Below are 20302 nucleotides of genomic sequence, written 5' to 3'. Positions count from 1 at the left end.
GCATGATGTTTTATTGAGACCTTGTTCGATTATAGTGTCTGATCTGCTAATGACAGTGAAGAAGGTGGAGGACACTAGTCACTTCTGTAAGCTGAAATTTTTCCTTCTTTCTCTTTTCTTAATAAAATTCTTTGGATCTTCTAGCCAGAAAAAAATATACAGAGAAAGAGGAGTAAATTGTATGGGGATAGATAAATAATATTGAAATCAATGGATAAATAGAATGAATTATTATTTAGTATTGTTAGGGAGGATAAATAATATTGAAATCACCAAATGAATCCTAATATTAAATCATTCATTTAATTGTCCAAATAATTTTGTATAGTGAGCAATGATCGAAACATTGTTACAAATTAATTTCCCTATTTATAACCTCATCTTCATTGACTTGTAACAATTCCCTAACAACCAGAAATCTTCTCACTAATATTAAAATCAATGGATAATCAATTCACCTACTCATAACCTTATACGCAGTGATTTTTTATCGATCGGTTTCTTTTGGTTTGCATATCGGTCGGTTCACTGTTGTTTGATTTTCATTTGGTCCTATCATACTCCAGTCCAATACAGATCAACTCGGTTCGATCTGGATTTTTTGGTCAGTTCTACCAATTCTGGCTAGGTTTTGACACCTCTAATTATATGAAGACAAGTGCTTGCTCAGTTGGTTGGTGCATTTCTAATACAGTGCAAGGATCCATGAGGTCACGAGTTTGACTCTCCAATCTTTACATTGTGGAACAAGGAACACCCTTCCCTTCTCTTGTAGTTGTAGTTAAAAGTCCCATTGGGTAGTTGGACTTGGATCTTCTATGGTGCAATAGAGCGCTCGACACACAGTCAACGCCTAGAATGCCTTGGTTGCGTGTGACCACCTTAGGCTCCATATCTGAGCGTTTTTTACCGTTGGATACATGCCAAATGCCCTATTGCACCACAGAGGAATTCAATCCTTGGGTAGTTAGTTAGGATTAAAAAAAAAAAAAACACTTTAACTGTATCACCTGAATGTCAAAGTATTATAACTCAATAATTAATGTAGAGGGAATAATTTTAGACTCTCTGTAATGGAAGAAAGAACATTACACCATTGATTCAGCTATTGACCTAAACACAACGGATTCAGAGACTATGTTTCACCAATGCTAAAAATGCTCCCACGCACTTTCCCTCTGGTAGGATAATAATCTCTTGTGCTATAGATAAATAAAGTGGAGTATATTATATACTTTCCTTGTCAAAAATAAAAAATAAAATCTATATTGTATACGCTAGTGTCCACATCTAATTCATAGACCCTCTTTAGAAATTCTTAATTTTAGAACCACTTTAATTTTAATCATGGACCCTCTAGTTCATAGACCCTCTTTAATATTCCCAGGATTCACAATTAACCAAATCTATAGATCCTGATATTTTTTCTTTTTTTTTATGTGCAAGGTGGGCGCACCACTATGGTGGTCCGGATAGGGATGGGCACCTACAGGGCTTGGGGGGATATCATATCTTACATGGTGCAGGGTAGGACTTGATCGATCGACATTCCTAGTCTCACGCTGGACCCATTAGCCGGTAGCCTCTATTGAGCCAAAAACTCATCCTTTGTAGACTCTGAATATTATAGAACCTTCTTATTTAGTGATTGAAATTGATAAAATATGATTAATAACTGACGACCTTATAGAAATGAGTTCATGCCTAATCTGTGAGACTTGATTATCAAAATGGTACAATAACATTGTGGAGTCTTAAATTCATGGGGATTGATAAGGCCCGATTCGAATTGACTGAGACCAACAACTAATACATATACTCAAAATGAGTGCACACTCGAAGAGATAACATAGATGGAACAAATCTCAATACATGTATAGTCCAAATGAGCGTACAAATGAAAAAACGCGCCAGAAGACTGGGAGATGGCTTTGATACTATATTAGATTTTGATCCTAAAGCTCAAACTAAATAGTTGAACCTCATTAGTAGATGAAAACTGCCAAGATTCTGGGATTGGTCTCAATTGATATCAATCAAGATCGTACAAATTTACCTTTAAAAAAAAATAGATATTTTGAAGTAATATATGCTTATATCTTATCGATGGATTGATATCGAATTGCTAAAAAATTAGGATCCAAATTGATATCAATCGAGACAGTACAAATTTACCTTTAAAAAAAAAAATTGGACGTTTCGAAGTAATATACCCTTTTATCTTATCGGTGGATTGATATTGAATTGTTCAAAGATTGAGATCGCTGTCAGTTGATACCATTCCAATCTATGCAATCTTGAACTATATGATCCTATTGTTGAAAGGTTGCCTAGATGGTTAGGACGAATCGAGGATTGTGTGGATAGACGCACAATCCTAGGTTCGATTTCCCATCTATGCATCTTCGACTTTAAGTGGAGATTGTGGCGGTGAGTTGCTACGCCAGTCTCCCCGAGGATTAGTCAAGGTAGTATGCATAAGTTGGCCCGAACACCTTGGTGTAAAAAATAAAAAAAAAAAGAAATAATTCCCAATAGAATTTTCATTAGATTTCAGCTTGTGGAGTGCTGAAATCTACACCAATCATTCATTCGATGCAAAGTTGCAAACGGATATAATGTCCCCAATATTCCATGGAAAGCATGGAGAACTGGAAGTTAATTATCTTCTTGGTCGTGTTATTGGGCCGCATGAACATTTTAGAATTTGATTCTGTTGTTGGGCTTCAATTATTCACATGATTAAATGGGTTATAAAAATTTCCTTGTAGGTTCAAGCCCACCTCATCCCAATGGTTTAATCAGGTCAAAGTGTCCAACCGGCTTTTACGGAGAAAAAAAATGATCCTTATTCCTTCCTGTCCACATGAAATACAGAAATTCTGCCACTGTTGATGTTTTCCTGTGTATTCTCATTGATCCTTACATTTGTGCAAAAACCACACATACTTTCCTTCGATGATTAACCATCTCTATGGCGTACGTGGATGGAGTGATGTGACAAATCCATCTGTGCAACCATTGGACAGATGGCATATGATATAGATGATTCATGTGATCAAATTTTATAGCTAAATCCAATCAATAACTCTTTGCATGGCAATTTTTTTTCTTTGTATTTTGAAGTATTCTTTGAGGAATGAGCTTCAAACTTAATGGTAGATAGTTAGGCAGTTGGGATTTAGTGTACATTTAAGAAAGGTTGCTGGTTTGATCCTCTTTATCTCTTCCATCCTAAAAACAAAAATACTAATAATAGTTGTAGTGTATTGAAATAAGAGTCTCCAATGGACCCACCTTGCTGGTTTGATCCTCTTATCTCCTCTTATTTGGTTGGGCTCCTAGTCATTTACCTCTCATCCATTCAAAGACTGGAATGACTTGAATTCCAATACATCTTAACACTTGGACTGCACCTCAAGATCCATCCAACCGTTAGATATAGGCTGGAGATAAATGGTTGGCGTGTGAGGATCTTTACCCTTTTTAGCACAGGGCCACTACTAACGTGCCACTTGGTGGAGAGTACATGTATCAGAGGTAGACATTGTATTTGCCATTAAGCATATGTATAACAGTGAAGCTACACTCGAAATTAAGGATGTCAATCAATATGGTTGCTGGTATTCGAGATGGGTTTGTATCGGCACTGGCATCAAAGGTGCCAATTCTAATATTATCTTATTTAGTCAAAACGGCCATACCTAAATCTTATTCCAGTTTACTAACGAAATGGGACAGTATGGTACGATTCCTAAACAGTCTAGGCATTGTAGAAAAGGAAGAAGAACTTCAATGATTGCTTAATTGAAATAGCCACTCACCAGCATTGGTTGCTTCAATTGCCATTTATTCTAGCCACAAAGCTTGTTGAAGATGCGAGTCCGGCTAATTGAATTGCAACGGTTGGTGTCAGAGGATTCAATCATGAAACAAAGAAAAGAGGGGAGGGGAGGACAAGAAATTTACTAAAACAACCTCTCTAAAAGAGATTGTAAATGATGTGGTTAAAGGGTAAAGAAAAGATGTTACAAAAGTATCTTGTAATTGATATGGTTACACCTTATTTATTGGGTGGAAGAGGATCTGTTAACCTAAGAGTCTTGGTGGACTTCGGCAATTCGAAACTCAAAATAAGGCTCTTCTCCTCAAGTTGTGTTCGAGATTCTTTAATGATAACCAATCCCTCTGGACTCAAATTATTAAGGCAAAATACTTTTTGAATAGGTCAGTTTTTGATAAAAGAACTCTCAAATCTAGAGGTTCTATTTGTTGGAATGCTATTGTAAGTATTTTTTCCAATGCTAAAACACATGATTCACATGAAAATCTGTGATGGTTGCAACACTTTCTTTTGGAATGATACATGGATTTATAAGTCCAAAAACATTTACCTTGATAATGTGTTGCATGATTCACATTCACCTGCACAGCTTGATAAAAATAGGAATTTTATGATTGGGAATCAATGGAATACAAGCTTAATTTATTCTATTCTCCCTGGTAATATCTCTTCTTTAATCTTTCAACTTCTCATTTCTTCTGGGAATGATAGATGGTGGTACCATCTTTCTAAGAAAGGGTCTCTCACAACTAAGATTGCAGCTAGATTTCTACAAAACAATTTACTATAAAATTCTAATGGATGCTACAACAAGTGTACATACTTATCTTCTTACTCTCAGTGGTGATTATTTTTTTGAAAACTCAAAATTCACCCCAAATTTAAGTTGTTCTTTTGGAGATTGGCTCTTAAAGGAATCGTCTCTAAAAACTTCCTACATAAATGGGTGGACTTAGATTCTGTTTGTGATCTGTCTCAGTGAGTAGGAGAACATTTAGCATGTTTTCCTTACCTATGAATTCTCAAGAAGAATTTGGACCACAGGCCCATTGGGGTTGAGAACTGAATGTGTGCAATTTTCTTATTTTCCAAATTTAATAACGTACTTCTCCCACTCATATAATTTAAGGATGAATGATTTGGCTCACTTTTTAAATAGTTTTGTTATTACATGTTATTTTTTATGGAAGCATAGGAATATGATCACCAATGGATCCAATAAACCAAACCCTCATTTCATCAATGGATCAAGTAAACTTCTGGATTACCAATGGATCAGAACCGAAATCGAACCAGCCACAGATGATTGCTCCCGACTCACATTCTCCACACTTTTCAAACATACCTTATATTCACAACACTGTGTTAATCACCCTGTTGTGTCCTCTAAACACCAAGATATTTCAAGTTGGGCAGCTTACTCTTATTTGCTAATTTTGTGATGATAGAAGAGGATATTAAAGCGACAACGTACGAATTTATCTTCGGGTTAGCAGAAGCTCATAAGTGTGGTTGGGAAGTTTAAGAAATATGGAGTGATGTGAAGAGTCTTGAAAAAATGGTGATACCTAACAATTTTTTGATGTGGTCTTGGTCCACTTTTTCTCTCCATCTCTAATTGGAGATTATTTTGTTCAGACCTATTCTTTTTGTGAAGGATGTTGATGAATGCCCTAAGAATTTGGTTAAAAATAACCTTTAACTAGGAAATTCATGATTAAGGACACTATCTTTTGGTATCAAGTTGTCAAGCGTTTGTAATCTTCTTTTTTTATTTGAATAAAAAAAATTGATATGGTTACAAACGGATTTTATTTCCTTTCGTTTTAATTGGACAAGACTCATTTGACATTAAAAAGGATAAAAGTTTCCTGGTAGGACCAAAAGAAGTATTTTAGGTCATGAATATTTATTTGTTGCACATGGAAAAACGATATGACATCTAATTATGATATATTGGAGAATGCTTTAGATAGGTCACATATCAAATTTCATAAAAACTCAATCATATACTCGGATGTTCTATCCACACATGTTCTCAGTGGTTATTTATACACTTTTTTTAGCAGTCTCAGATTAATTATTTTTCTATTATATATTTTTTTAAATTGAAACTTGAGATTTAGGTAAGATGAAAATACCTTGAGATTTATCAGCTCACAAAACTTTAGTTCCATTCAACTTATCCCATGGAAGGTATAAGAATAGGAATTTGCTGCAAATGCTAGACTAGGAATTTAGATTTATTTATTATTATTTTTTTCTCCTAAAATTTATTCACCTATGGTTATTTAATACAATGATTGGATGAAAAGAATGAATACTCTTGCCTCTATTATTGGAAACCCAAAATAACCTTCTTCAATGCAATTAGAGGATCAAATCTTATGCATGAGCTCTCCTCACCATGGGTTGAGAGAAAACTGCCTCAAAACTTCTTTGGAATGAGAATCAGAAGTTTGGTTTGCTGGACAGTTTATCCTTGAGGTGTGGGCCCCGGTTGTTAGACACTGAAACTTGAAGAAAATAATCCATCCCATACTTTTTCAAGCTCTTCCAAGGGTCGTGTGGGGACCAACACCACCATTGCTGTTCGACCTTAGAACCCTAATAATACATAGTGTATGGTGCTCCAAGTGGCAACATTGTGACCATGTGTAGCATCACAAGGTGTACAACCACATGCGATGTCATTAGCCAGAATGACGTCCCACGTTCACAGTTATCAAAGAAGTCCTAGGTCATGCGGTTGTGCTGGTTCATCACTTCATCCTAAAAGGCCAAAGATTCATAGCATGGGCCCATCCCAACCCAGGTGGACCATTTTCACAGCAACAGCTAACTGAAGCGGCCCAAACAAGCGCTCATTGAGAAAGTTTCCAATACATCGCGCGGTATCATTATTGAACAATCAAAGTTGCAATTTGTGTAGTTTATTTCTTCAGGATGGGTTGCTATTTGAGTGCGAAAAGGTCAGATGACAAATATATATTAGATAAAGGATTTTTTTTTTTCTTAAACAAAATGTCTGATCAGCTTATGCACACCTCGATTAATCGTCAATGAACCTGGGATTGTGCGCCTATTCACACAATTTCCAATTTGCCCTAACTATTTGGGCAACCCACGGATGGGTTTAGATAAAAGATTGATTTTCTTCAGATCGTGGTTTATCAGCAATGCATAATAGAGGGGGAGAAGTAGGAAGTGATGGGAGCGTCACATCTGGATCATCTCATCATTAGCCACCGATGGTAAAAAAAAACTTTATCCTTATATAAATAGTGGGTCCAAATTTTAATTAAAATCACGAGTGAAAATTAAAGCTGTATTTATTATGCATTCTTTGTCGGTGATGCATTATGAGATGATAAAAACAATTGTATTTATCATCTTAGAATGCATTATGGATCTGAAATGCATAGCAAATACTAGGGGATGTCCAAACTAAGCTCAGACTAGCAAAATTCGATCAAAGTGGTCGTTCCGATTTGAGGTATGATGACCCCGAAATGGCACCAAAAACTAAATAAACCCGAAATTAAACTAAAATGGATTTAACATCTAGACCAAAATCAAAAACCAAATTCAGATCAAAACTCATTAAAAAAATACTAATGTTTGACATAATAATTTAATATAAATTTATATATATAACAGATTGAAATAAAAAAACAACCTGATAAACTGAAACAATATTGAAACTGAGATTTCTTATTGATTTGGTTTTGATTTCACCATTTTCAAACCAAATTCATTTTAACCTGAACTTAAATCAAATTGAACCAACCGTCTGGAGCTCTGTTGGTGCGAAGTTCTCTCCTATACTCTCATTGATTTGATTTGACATGAGAGATTATATTCCACACCTAGAAGGAGGGGATCCTCCAATAATAAAGAAGGATCCCCAGAAAAAACGAAAAGAGAAAATAAAATGTTTGTCTAGATTGGGTCAAAGAGGTACTCATAATCTCAAATTTAGGTTACCAAAAAAAAAAAATCATCTCAAATTTAAACCAACTATTGCAATTTACCAACCGTATTTCCTACCCGAATGGACCAGTTGGTTGTGTGTCCAGTTCATAGAAATAACCCACCTCAGACAGAGTAGGGTATTACACTAACCAAGCACAAACACAAACACAATCAGTCAACATTCCATGATTATGCACCCTCCATCAATTTCATTACCAGAAAAAAAGAAATCTAACCTATTTACATAAATACCTATCTAGATACCTTTTTATATATACCAAGTGATTTGCTCGGATGAAAGGATAAGCCGGGTTAAATTGGTGGTTCAACCCGGATGGCAAATACAAACTCTAGTATGTAGAAGTACAAGCTAGACCAAGGCATCATTTGATAAGGTTCCTAGAAACGTATTTCAATGTTTTTTTGTGTCGAGAAACAGAAAAAATGCCCTTAAAAGCATTTGATAAATCCACTTTGTTTCACCCGTTTTTAGAAATGTAAATAGAAATTTATAATACAAGAAACGTGAATGACGAAATATGTTATACTTGCTTCGCTGTTTTTAAAAACAAGTTGAGACCAATATTGGGGAAAGACCCAATAAAAATCGATCAAAAGGCAACTCGTTTATCAAACACCAAAAAATCTTCAAAGGTAGTCCTTGATGCCATTGTCGGTGTTGTAGATCTTGGTGCGGACGTTCTGAGAAACAAGTTTATCAAACATCAAAAAATCTGTTTTTGTTCCCAAAAACGTGAAAAATCATTTCTGTTATTTTTAGACACAAACATTGTCAAACGGTGCCCAAGTATGCAAATCATTCTCAAGTTTGACCCACCTTTCCATGTACACTGTAGAGGATTACACATTGAACCATAATCCTTCATCTTTGAATCGGTCATGGTATTTACAATTATTGGCTTGAAGACCTGAATCTTGAAGCGTAAAACCAAAGGTTTGTTCGGCATAAGCTGAAGAAACCACTCTAAAGTAAAGGTGTCTATTTAGAATCAAAACCGACCGTTTAAAATAGAAATAAATCAAACATCGGTTCAAAAAAAAAAAAAATTTTTTTAAATGCTAGAATCTTTTGTTAAAATCGATTTTGATTTCTACATTCTGAATCTTGAACCAAACTGAATAACCGTAATCGAACCGATCGGCACCCTTAATCTAAATATCTTTATCCGGGACCTAATCTACTTTCAAATCCGGAACTACCCTAACCCACGTTCCAAACAACCACCTTAAAAAGGCTAAACACCCAAACTCACACGTAAAAGCAAGTCCAACTCTCCATGTGGACCTTGTGACTTGTCCTTCAATATTTTCAGTTACGTGGCTTCCATGACAAGCCAATCTCTATCTCATTAAATTTCTCTACAAGACCATAATAGATTAATGTCGGTCGTCGATTACGAAGAAAATCTTTGTCAATTAATCCGACGGCGAATTCACACCCACAATCTTTGACTGTTGACTCTATTAATACGAAATAGAATGCGTCTGGATCTCTTCTTCTCTTTCTACGCTTATACACGTATGTTGGTGGAGAAGGTTTCTTGTAGAAGAAGAGAAGTCTACGTGAAGAAAAATTAAAAATAGAATTATTTGGTAGAAAAAATTTTCTATTTATTTTTTTAATTTTTTAAGAATTATATATGTATGTATAGCTTTAAAGACACTCTAGGGTGACATCGGAGCTGAAAATCTCTTCTCAGCTGAAACGTCTCTAAATCTGACGAATCAGGTTGCCCTATCTCCACTCAAACACTTTATTGTTATTTTTTTCTTTAATGGCGGTGTGTTTTTTACAGAGCCACCTTTGAAGAGTTAAAAGAGGACACAATATTATCCAAAAAATTTATTTAAGCATCACATAACTTGAGGTACAAGCAACTCTTCTTTTTTTTTTTTTTTTATATTTCTAGAAAACTCAGACTCTTCGTCCCTTCTGTCTCTCTTTCTTCTGTTTTTTTGGGTTGGCAAGGAAGAGAAGAGAGGAGGACTTAGTTCAATCATCATAGACAGGTTTCATTTAGAAGAACAAAATCACAGACAAGAAAAAAAGGTGCAGAAAGAATTCAATTCCTTTCCTATTCTCTAATAAGAACTGGGTTCTTAGGAAACATTCTTTAAGAGACAGACAAGCTTCTTTTCATCATTTCTCTCTCTCTCTCTTCTCTCTCTCTCTCTCTCTCTCTCTCTCTCTGTGATGAGATTTAGCTTAATTTGGAGAAGTGGAAGAGAAAGGAGGAGGAGGGGAGGAGGGTTTAGTGTGGAATGGGAATAAGAGGAAGAGGAAGGATATTATGGCATGGTGCAATGACTGTGATGATCATGACAGAGCTGTTGTTGAACAGAGAAGTTCTTCGCCGTCACCCACCGGTTTTATCTCCCATGACAAGAAACAAGTTCAAACCCGTTTCACCATCTGCCCTTCATGTGGTCACCGGATCTCATCTCATGAACAGGTTAATCATAACTGCTCTATTATTTTTAATTAGAAAATAATTAATTATTGTTTTGGTTTTCTTTAATCTTAATTTATTGAATTTAGGCGGGAATTCATGAACTGCCGGGTTTACCTGCCGGAGTGAAGTTTGATCCGACCGATCAGGAGTTGCTAGAGCATTTGGAAGGGAAGGTGCGATCTGATATTGAAAAACGTCACCCTCTTATTGATGAATTCATCCCTACCCTTGATGGGGAGAATGGGATCTGTTACACTCATCCAGAGAAGTTACCAGGTGAAACTGATACTCTTCACTACCATTGTTGGGTAATTTTCAGTTTTTAATGTGTTTTATATATTTATTAGTTAATATATTGTTACCCTCTCATATGAGTGATATGGGACCTAAGAAAGGTATACCCTTTGATACAAAACTTGGGAGAACTCAACCTCATAAATTGATTTACAAAGTGAGGGATTTCAATATCATATCAACTCAGATCAAATCTCTTTCAAAAATTGATGTAGGATCTCTGCCCCAATTATATTGTAGCATATATGTTTGCGTAGATCTTCAAGAGATCAAAGTTAGTTAATTATATTTTTATTACCTCTTAAATCTTTGATTTGTGTGTAATATTAAAAGTATTTGGTGGCATATGAGCTATGGAAATCAAATCAAAATTTGAATTTATGTAACTTTCAATTTAAAAAAAAAAAATGTTATTTGGGTTTGCTGAAGTATGACATTTGTGTATATGCCATTTGTAAGCCTAGGTGTATAAGACATTTTATATTAAATAATTTCTGTTTATTGAATTAAACAATTTTCTTAAAGATGATAGAATACTATTGTGATTCATATTAAATGGAAAATGTATATTATCCTTGTATATAGTCTCAAATATCCTATAAGGTTTCTTATACTCAAAAATACTGTTTTCTTCACCACACACAAACACATGAAAAACAGAATATAAACTTTTACTGTACCCTTGCATTATATAGCATATTGTAAATTATTCCATTTAGTATAGTGATTTTGAAGCACCAATAGAATGAAAGGTTTGTGTGATTCATGTGAAAAGCATTCTGCTAATAAAAGAACATTTGGAATTTTGAATATGTAACATTTATTTTTAATTTCTTTTTTCATTTTTTGCACATTTTTGTGTGCCAAGAATGTTGAATTTGTGAAAATTTATTATCTCAAAAAAGATAAAAAATAGATAAGAATAACTACATCACCATAAATGTGGCCATCAATAGGGGGAACCTCAAACCAACTGAAGTCCCTACACAAGCCAAAAGGGGATGGAAAGAACCTACAGTTTTAAGGCCTTTAAACAAATTCATAAATAGCCATCCTACTCAATCTTATGGTACTTCTTGACATAAGAATGCATTATAGTAATAAACCATAATTTAAAAAATGAGATCTCCCAAATCCAAATAACTGTGATTCTTAGCAGATCAAGTCAGACCAAATCCTGCCAACTTAAGGTTGATTCCAACCAATTTGGTAGAGTGAGCATCTTAATTGATGCTAAACACACACATGCACTAGGATGTGCATGTATATGGTTTACTTTTCTTAGCTAGATTTTCATATCTCCTCTTTTGGGGAGAATCCCCTTTGTACCTCTAAAAACTAACCACTAGCCTATCTTTCCCACCCACCCCCCAACCCCCACACCCAAAAAAAAATCACAAAAAAATAATATGATAAAAGAGTCTCATTTGATCTTGCTCCCTTATCAATGGGGTCGGTAGCCTAGTAGTGAAAATGCCCTCAATCCATCACTGCTCGAGTCGGCTGGTTGTAGGTTCGAGTCTTGGCATGCCTACTATAGCCCATTGGTCCTGTGGAAGCACCGCTTGCCGTATGGGGGCTTGTCCTCGGGGCTATGATCACTACCAAGGAGCACCCTCTTTGATTACCCAAGAAAAAAAAATTCTTGCTCCCTTGTATGTTGTACACTGCAATTGCTGAATTTTCACACACAAAATGGGAGATTTGATTTATTAATTTATTTCTCATTGTGGTCATTCAGGTGTAAGCAAAGATGGCTTAATTCGCCATTTCTTCCATCGACCTTCGAAAGCATACACAACAGGGACTCGAAAGCGGCGAAAGGTGCACACAGATGCTGATGGTGGAGAAACGAGATGGCACAAAACAGGCAAGACTAGACCAGTTTTTGAAGGGGGGAGGGTGATGGGGTACAAGAAGATACTAGTACTTTACACCAACTATGGAAAGCAAAGAAAGCCTGAGAAGACAAGTTGGGTAATGCACCAATATCATCTTGGGAGTAGTGAGGAAGAGAAGGATGGAGAATTAGTTGTGTCCAAGGTGTTCTATCAAACACAACCTAGGCAATGTGCTTCAGTTGTTAAGGACTCCCTTCCAGTTGAATTGAAGGTTCAAAGCAAGCATGATAGCTCCAATAATTTAAGGGACACATCAGCCCTAGTTGATTACTATAACCCTTCACTAATCTCCTATGATCAAGGAAGCCATGTTAGAACAAGCCCTTCTCAGCTGATACCAAATTTCGTGGTCCATGCTGATGGGTCTTCTTTCCTTCATTGAAGGGTCTTTCACATTGCTAACCATCAACTCAAATGGGAAACATGTGAAGTAAGGTGGCTGTTGATTTGGTGTTCTGTACTAGTGAAAAATAAGTTATTTCCATTGATATTTTCTTGAGGAGCAAAAAAGGAGAGGAGGAATAAATTGAGGTGGATTCTTTAGGAGTTTGTAAGGGTTAAAAAGAGGAAAGAAAATGAAGATTCTGCCATAACATTTTTTTTTTTTTTTGGTAGTTTGTAGTAAGTCTTGTATAAGGAGTGATTTAATAACTTCAGAGGATACGTGGGTCGTGGCCCTTGTTAGTATTGGAAGAGAAATGTTGATTGTATAACTGTACAAAAATGATTCTTACTATGTAAGTTCTAGGTTCATTTAGGTTCATCTCTCTCTCTCTCTCTCTCTCTCTCTCTCTCTCTCTCTCTCTCTCTCTCTCTCTCTCTCTCGTGTGTGTAAAAATGTTGTTTGCATATGTTTCTAGTTAACATTTCAGTTGGCCATAGATTGTTTTCAATGTATGCATGCACAAATGTTAGGAAACAAGTTGTAATAAAAGATGGGAAAGGGTTCTCTAAACAAGCAACATGGGGAGTGCATCAATGAGTTGTGTCAAATGATATCACACATAAGAGGACAACGAGATCATTTCATGTGAGAAGGAAAGAGATACACACAAAAGTGCTAGTATATACCCTATGCGGGTGGTTCAAATAACTTTTTCCCTTACGATAATAATACATTAAGCTACATGGCCCCCATGTGAAGGGTATAAGGAAAATAAGCCTCAAAGGTCATGCAGTCATTCTTCATTTAGAAATCCTGAACCCTTTTTTTTCGAATTTGGTACTCTCTGCTAGTAGTAGAGCTTGAGTTGAAATCCCAGCACCTAGCCGCTTACGTTCACATGCATGTACACCACTTATGTTCACATGTATGTACACATTGGGTGTCAACACCTGTTCTATTATTGTCATTTAAAAGATGAAGAGGGTTATTTATGGAAACAAAAGGGATATGTGTTGGCACATAAAGTGTACTTTCAAATGAAAGTACTTGCAGAGGATCTGAACTCGTAAAGCCTAGTGGTAGCAAAGGTTTCAGAACTCTCAATCAGATAGGGATTGGTTTCTATTGATTTTGATTTGATTTTGATCCATAATCTTGGCCCAACTTAGGGAAGGAGATATTGGAGTGCCTTAAATTAATATTGTAGGGCAGAGGTGATAAGAAATTTCCTCATAAAGAATAAGAAAAATGATCTCCCTTCCACAATAACAAACTCAGCCTTATCCCAACTTACTGTTTCGGATACTACGATTTGTGCAAAACAAAGTAAGAAAAAACCAAGATCCAAAACAGCATAGGGAAAAGGCAGAAAAGAAGGGAAAAAATAAAAAATACTAGAGAAGTGAAAGACAGATCAACATAAGAAAAAAAAGGCACAATTCAACAAGTCATGAGAAACTCAACTAAATGGAGTCAGGTGCAGGAATCCTTGCCCTTCAATAGGCTCTATCTGAGGTCATACTTGGGACAAGACCCAGGTTATGCATGTCATTCCTCAAAACTTCTCCTATAATCCTTTTGGACCTATCTCATCTTGTAGCTCCTTGAATCATAACCAGATTACCCCTCGATATTTACTGAGGAATCCCCAAGCCTCCATTGAACGTGGCCATATTACCTCAAATGACTTTCATGAAGCTTGTCATTAATTAGAACAACTCCCAAATCAACTTTTATACAATAATTCTCTGCTTTATCCTTCCTAGTTTGGCCGCATATCCATCATAACATCCTCATCTTTGCTACATATAACCTCTCTATATGATACTTCTTTACTACCCAATACTCTGGCCCATACATAATAGTCAATCGTACAACAATTCTATAGAACTTCCCCTTAAGCTTTAAAAGGATGCATCGGTCACATAGTACTCCGGTCACTTCTTTTGACTTCATTCATCCCACTTTAATTCTCAAAACATCTTCTATCTCACCTTCTTTATATATAATTGACCCTAGATATTTAAAATAGTCGTTTTATGGTATCTCTTTCTTCTTAATCTTTACCATGTCGTTATCCATCATGGTGTGATTAAGGCATCGTTTGTTAACGTTTCTGTTGTTTCTGTGTCTAGAAACAACATACACGATTTTTTCAGAAACGGATTTTTTGGTGGTTGATAAACATGTTCTCGAATTGAGTAGGGTTGGATAGATTCCTTGGGTCGGTGTGCGTTTTGCTAGGGAATTTGAACTTCAATCCCCAGCAACGATTCAATAATTGATTCATGAGGGTCCGGAGAGAATTGGAAGAAATCCTTCTCATTTCCCTGGAGAATCTTTGAACTTTGGAAGCCACCAGATAAGGTAAATGCTAAGTTGGGAGATGCAACTTTTCATCGGGGCTCCATCGATTTTTGGGCCCACTAGTTATTCCAAGAAATGGAAAAACTAGTCTAACTTGTTTCGTCAAACCTGTTTCTAGACACATATTTATGTTTCAAAAAACAAGTGAAATGAAATAGGTTTATCAAACACTTTTTGGGCGTTTTTCCATTTCTGAGCATAAAAAAATGGAATCTGAAAATGTTTTCAAACAGTGTCTAAGTTACAACTCATATACTCCGACTTCGAACTACTAATCTTAAAGCCTCTTGTTTGAAAGGTTAATTTCCCTAGCTCTAGCTTTGCATTAATCCCTTATTTTGTCTTATCAAAAAAATAATATCATCAACGAAGAGCATTCACCATGGGATCTCATCTTGAATGAGTTCAATTAGCTCATCCATGATAATTGCAAATAAATAAGGACTTAAGACTGTGTAAACAAATCTTAATTGGGAACTCCTTGCCCTTACGTCCCACAGATCTCACATTGGTCATCACGTTCTCATATATATCCTTGTTAGTTACATCCACATATTGCTTGACTCCCCTCTCTTGACAAGAACATGCTGGATTAGGCCTCTACGAACTCTGTTATAGTTTTTTTTTTTTTTTTTTTTTTTTTTTCTTTTTTTTTTTAAGGCCAATAAAGACCTTAAGACCATACGGAGTTCCCTCTTGCTAGCTCTATATACTTCCATAAGCCTCCTCAGTAGGTAAAGCGTTTCTAGTGGATCTTCTTAGTAAAAAGCCAAATTGATTCTTCAAGATATGAGTCTCTCTTCTCAGACGGGTCCCAATAATCTTCTCTCATAGTTTTATAGTATGACTCATTAGCTTTAATCTTTTATAGTTATTGAAGCATGGGATAACACCTTTATTTTTGTAGATCATAACAAAAATGCTTCTCCTCCCTTCATTTGTCATTGTCCTAATAATATAATCTTGTTGTTCATATTGATTAGCCAGTGATTCCCACATACACCTAGGGTCTCCCCTCCACACTATATAGTATTATATGCCTCTCACACGGAACAAGATCCTCTACCACGTTGGACAATGTATCTATCCCCTGCCTAAAGGTTATATAAAGAATCTCCTGGAGCAGGTAGAAAAAGATATATGTCAGCTTCTGATTTCTAAAGGATTCTAACATCTTCCACAAAGTAGATTTAGGTTGCAGTTGGTATGCATTTTTGAAATGCATTTTAGATCGATAATGCATTCCAAAAATCTCATATCAAATGCAGCTTTAATTTCAAAATATCCACTAATGATTCTAAGTGCTTTCAAAGTATAGTTGTATCACTCATTCTCTTTAACCACGAAATAGAATTGAGACCTTTCTAGGCTGGGGTGCCCATGACTCACAAAATGTTGAGGTTGAGAACATGAGATGACAGTATACGTTAGATAAATAGTGAGTCCAAATGTTTAATATCATGGATGGAAAATTAAGTCTACATTTGTCATTCTTTCTTACCAAACACGGCCTCATAACACTTGATCCACAATTATCCAACAACTTACCCAAATCAAGTTTCCCTAATGCCTAGGCATGATTAGAGAGATTATGCTCTATTTAATCTCTATTGATCGGAACATCTGATATGTGAAACGCCGAAGTTTTAGTTACTTTCACTTTGAATTTTGAGAGAAAATTGTTTAGCACGCAACAGTACTAATGGGGATGGGAAAGCTTAATTTTTTCTCAATTCGAACTCAATTCAATTTAACCTTATCCCAACTACGGAGGGTCGGCTAAGCCTAACCTTTTTCTAAATAGCAAAATTTCTCCATACAAGTGTCTTTATTTGATATTTGGAGACGCATGCAGTTCATGATGCAGTTCTCATGAAGAGGATCGTTAACAGAACAATTAAGCCAATAATTAGCTACTTATTACCCAAAAATAATAATGAACTACTTTAAGAAAAAAAAAAACATTATGTAATGAAACTACTACCCTGACTTCGTCAATAAAGGAGATGGTTTGATAGGCCAATGATTTGTTAAAATATTTTATTTTTATATAAAAAAAAAAAATTTGAATCAATATTCAATATGATGTCTTTAATCATTAATGATCCAGATGAAAGTACATCATCAGAAATTATGGATAGAAAAAAAAAAAAATATATATATATATATATATATATATATAAAAGGATAAAAATATGTATGGAAGGATGCTGATCATATTACATGGTATGATTTATATTTTTAAATTTAGGAAGAAAGAATGATACATGCTAGTGTGTATCTGTATCAAGACATAATGGGTGCGAAAAAACCGTGTTATCCTACGTTGAAGATGCTTATACATATCCTTTCATTGACCACGAGCACTGGTGTGTACAGCTATCGAATAATATTTACTTGCCCATAAATTTTCCTTCTTATTTTTAACATCGCCACTTCGGTTTTATTCAAATTGAACTTCATTAAAAGAAAATTTCAAATTAAAGAATCAACCCAACGACATGGTCACAATAGCTACTATTCAATAAATATTTTTAAATTTGGTGGTTCAACCTCAAACATATGACCCACCTAACAATTTAGATTGTCTATCTAGTGACCAAATCATTTGTATTATATGCTTGCTTGATCATTTCAACTGCTTGCAACCTTCAACACAATTCTTCTTAGTAAAAGTAGAAACTAGCGGGAGAAACAGTTTTACCACTTGGTAAGATTTTAAATTTCATACTCAGATCTATTCTTATGCCCTCACATGTATTGTGCATGCACCCTCTCAATAATCTTAGATTTTTTCAATGTTTTGTTTTACCACTTGGCCAATTCCATTTGGACTGAACCTTAACATATGAGGTGAGAACCTTAGGTTCCAATTTCTTTACCAAATTTTAACCCCATACTTGACATGTGGTGAAAGTACAAAATTAGGGGTGCATGTCCATGAGAGCAGATCAGGTACACATATGAGAATGTAGGAGAACAACCTTGGTCCATAGATTTAGAATCAATTTTCTCTCTTTTCATTTAATAGATTCTAAATCCACAAATCAGGATCATTCTCGTAGGTGGACCTGATCTGTTGTCCATGTCTATAGGTTCCATAATGGACAGCACATCTAAGAAAGCCTCTATTAATTAGCTTTTAAGATGTTTGAATTCAACATTTATAAGGAGAAAGTTTTTCATCATACACCACAGTTCACCCACCATCCTAGTGTTTACAAAACCCTATAGGTTTTAATGGTTTTTCCAAAACACCCTTTTGATACCCCCCCCCAACCCCTACGTGTGCATCTCAAGCTCCCCGTAGGGAAGGTATTCTCATTCACCATGGGCATAGGAAAACTCAGTCATAGTCATAAATAGGAAACATCAAAAGACTTCAAACACACTCCATGTATACAGCATCAACCGGGGATCATAGTTTTAGTTCACAGTATCGGACCTGGTATTGAGCAGTTTTGAAACCAAAACCAATACATATCAGCCATATCAAACGTTTTTACCCTCAAAGATACCTATACTAACATTGACTTTGGTCATTTTACCCTCTGTCCATACTTTATCACCAATTTGGTATTAACCAGATATCAGTATCAGTGTCGGCCAATACCAATATGAATTAGTCATATCGGCCAATGTGATACCCTTTCCTAAAACCATGCCAGAGAACCTTTTTACAAAAACAAGGGAAAACCGGAAAGGTACTATACAGACATCAAATTTGATATGGCCCATCCATTCTGAATTAGGCCCTTAGAACTGCTGGCCCATTAATTAGTTAGTTCACACTTTTTAACCATTCACTCAGGTGCAAGGCTCTCTCTAAGCACCAAATGAGTGTCTACTAAGGTGTCTTCGCATATGGTTGATATGGTTTGGTAACTCTAAATTTCAGAGTAAAAGGCCACAATAAAGGCAAATGTAATGCAGTGCATTTTCTACCCCCAAAAAAAAAAAAAAAAAATGCAGTCCATTTTGGTCCATATCCACCCCCCCTCCTAACATAGCTTGTGGAGTCGGTAGTCTAGTGGAAGGAAGCCTTTGCCCCATCAGGTCATCACCACTTGAATCGTCTAGTTGTGGGTTCAAGTCGACAAGCCCCACTATCACTAGTTGGTCCTTCGAAAGCGTTGCTTGCCATATGAGGACTGGTTGTGGTCTCAAATTTGCACGCCCACCATCGCTTGTTGATCCTACGAAAACGTTGCTCGTCTCATATGGGGGCTTTAGCCTGGGGGCTATGATTACTACTACCATGGAGCAGCACCATTTTTTAACTCACCATAAGAAAAATGTGTCAAAGATTTTGCCTCAAAATTTTCCCATACTTGGACACAAACAAAGCCTCTAAGCTCCCAATTGAACTACATAGGAACAAAAGATGTTTAATACCCACTACCTGCGTAAAATTTCTCCTTGATGGCCACTACACCGTTTTGGTTTCATCTTCAAACCTTACCCAAGGGGTTGGTGGAAGTTCCCCTGGAAACTTCGAATATTCCTTTGGAGATTGATGGTAAACGGTCTTCCGGTAAGGGAATTATGAGGCAAGTGGATCCATATTGACACAACTCGCTTATTCTGTGGCTCACATATTTAATCTGTTTCTCACCTTTTCCTTTTCTGTGATTTTGTTCACAGAATTTGGGCCAATGGCCCTCTTGGGTTCAGACCAACATCTCTTGGGCTGAATAGTTTTTCGGAAGTAATCAAGTATCTCTTCATCAATGCGTCTCTTTTAATATGGATCGGACTTGGTGTTTTAGCGTCTTGGCTATAACACTGTATTTCATTTGGATGCACAGAAACAGAGTCTCCAATCAAAATTCCTGTCCAAATCCGGACAGCATCATGCGCGATATTCTTCGTTGGATTTCCTGTTTACATCTATGTTCTTTTACTAATATTTCTGATTCTGTGTCTTTGCTTGCAGATGATCCTGCAGACCTCCTAACTTGCTATGCTCCCCCTTTTTTGAACAGTAGCATTTTAGTTTGTGCGGGAGTTACTAATGTTTTGACAAATCTTCAGGATGGGCTTTAGGTATCTTATTACAAGG

General features: G+C 36.0%; 1 protein-coding gene across 1 annotated transcript; it reads left to right on the top strand.

Annotated features, from left to right (window-relative positions):
- The first annotated feature begins 9745 nt into the window (after positions 1-9745).
- Positions 9746-13251, top strand: LOC122093280 (NAC domain-containing protein 73-like). The gene is made up of 3 exons (XM_042663568.1): positions 9746-10293; positions 10380-10569; positions 12329-13251. The coding sequence occupies exons 1-3, from the start codon at positions 10132-10134 to the stop codon at positions 12868-12870; spliced, it is 894 nt and encodes a 297-aa protein (XP_042519502.1). The 5' UTR covers positions 9746-10131; the 3' UTR covers positions 12871-13251.
- Positions 13252-20302: the final 7051 nt, after the last annotated feature.

The sequence above is a fragment of the Macadamia integrifolia genome, chromosome 11 (genome assembly GCF_013358625.1).
Source record: "Macadamia integrifolia cultivar HAES 741 chromosome 11, SCU_Mint_v3, whole genome shotgun sequence".
NCBI lineage: Eukaryota > Viridiplantae > Streptophyta > Magnoliopsida > Proteales > Proteaceae > Macadamia > Macadamia integrifolia.
The sequence above is the reverse complement of the archived record's forward strand: the minus strand, read 5'-3'. Positions and strand labels throughout refer to the sequence as shown.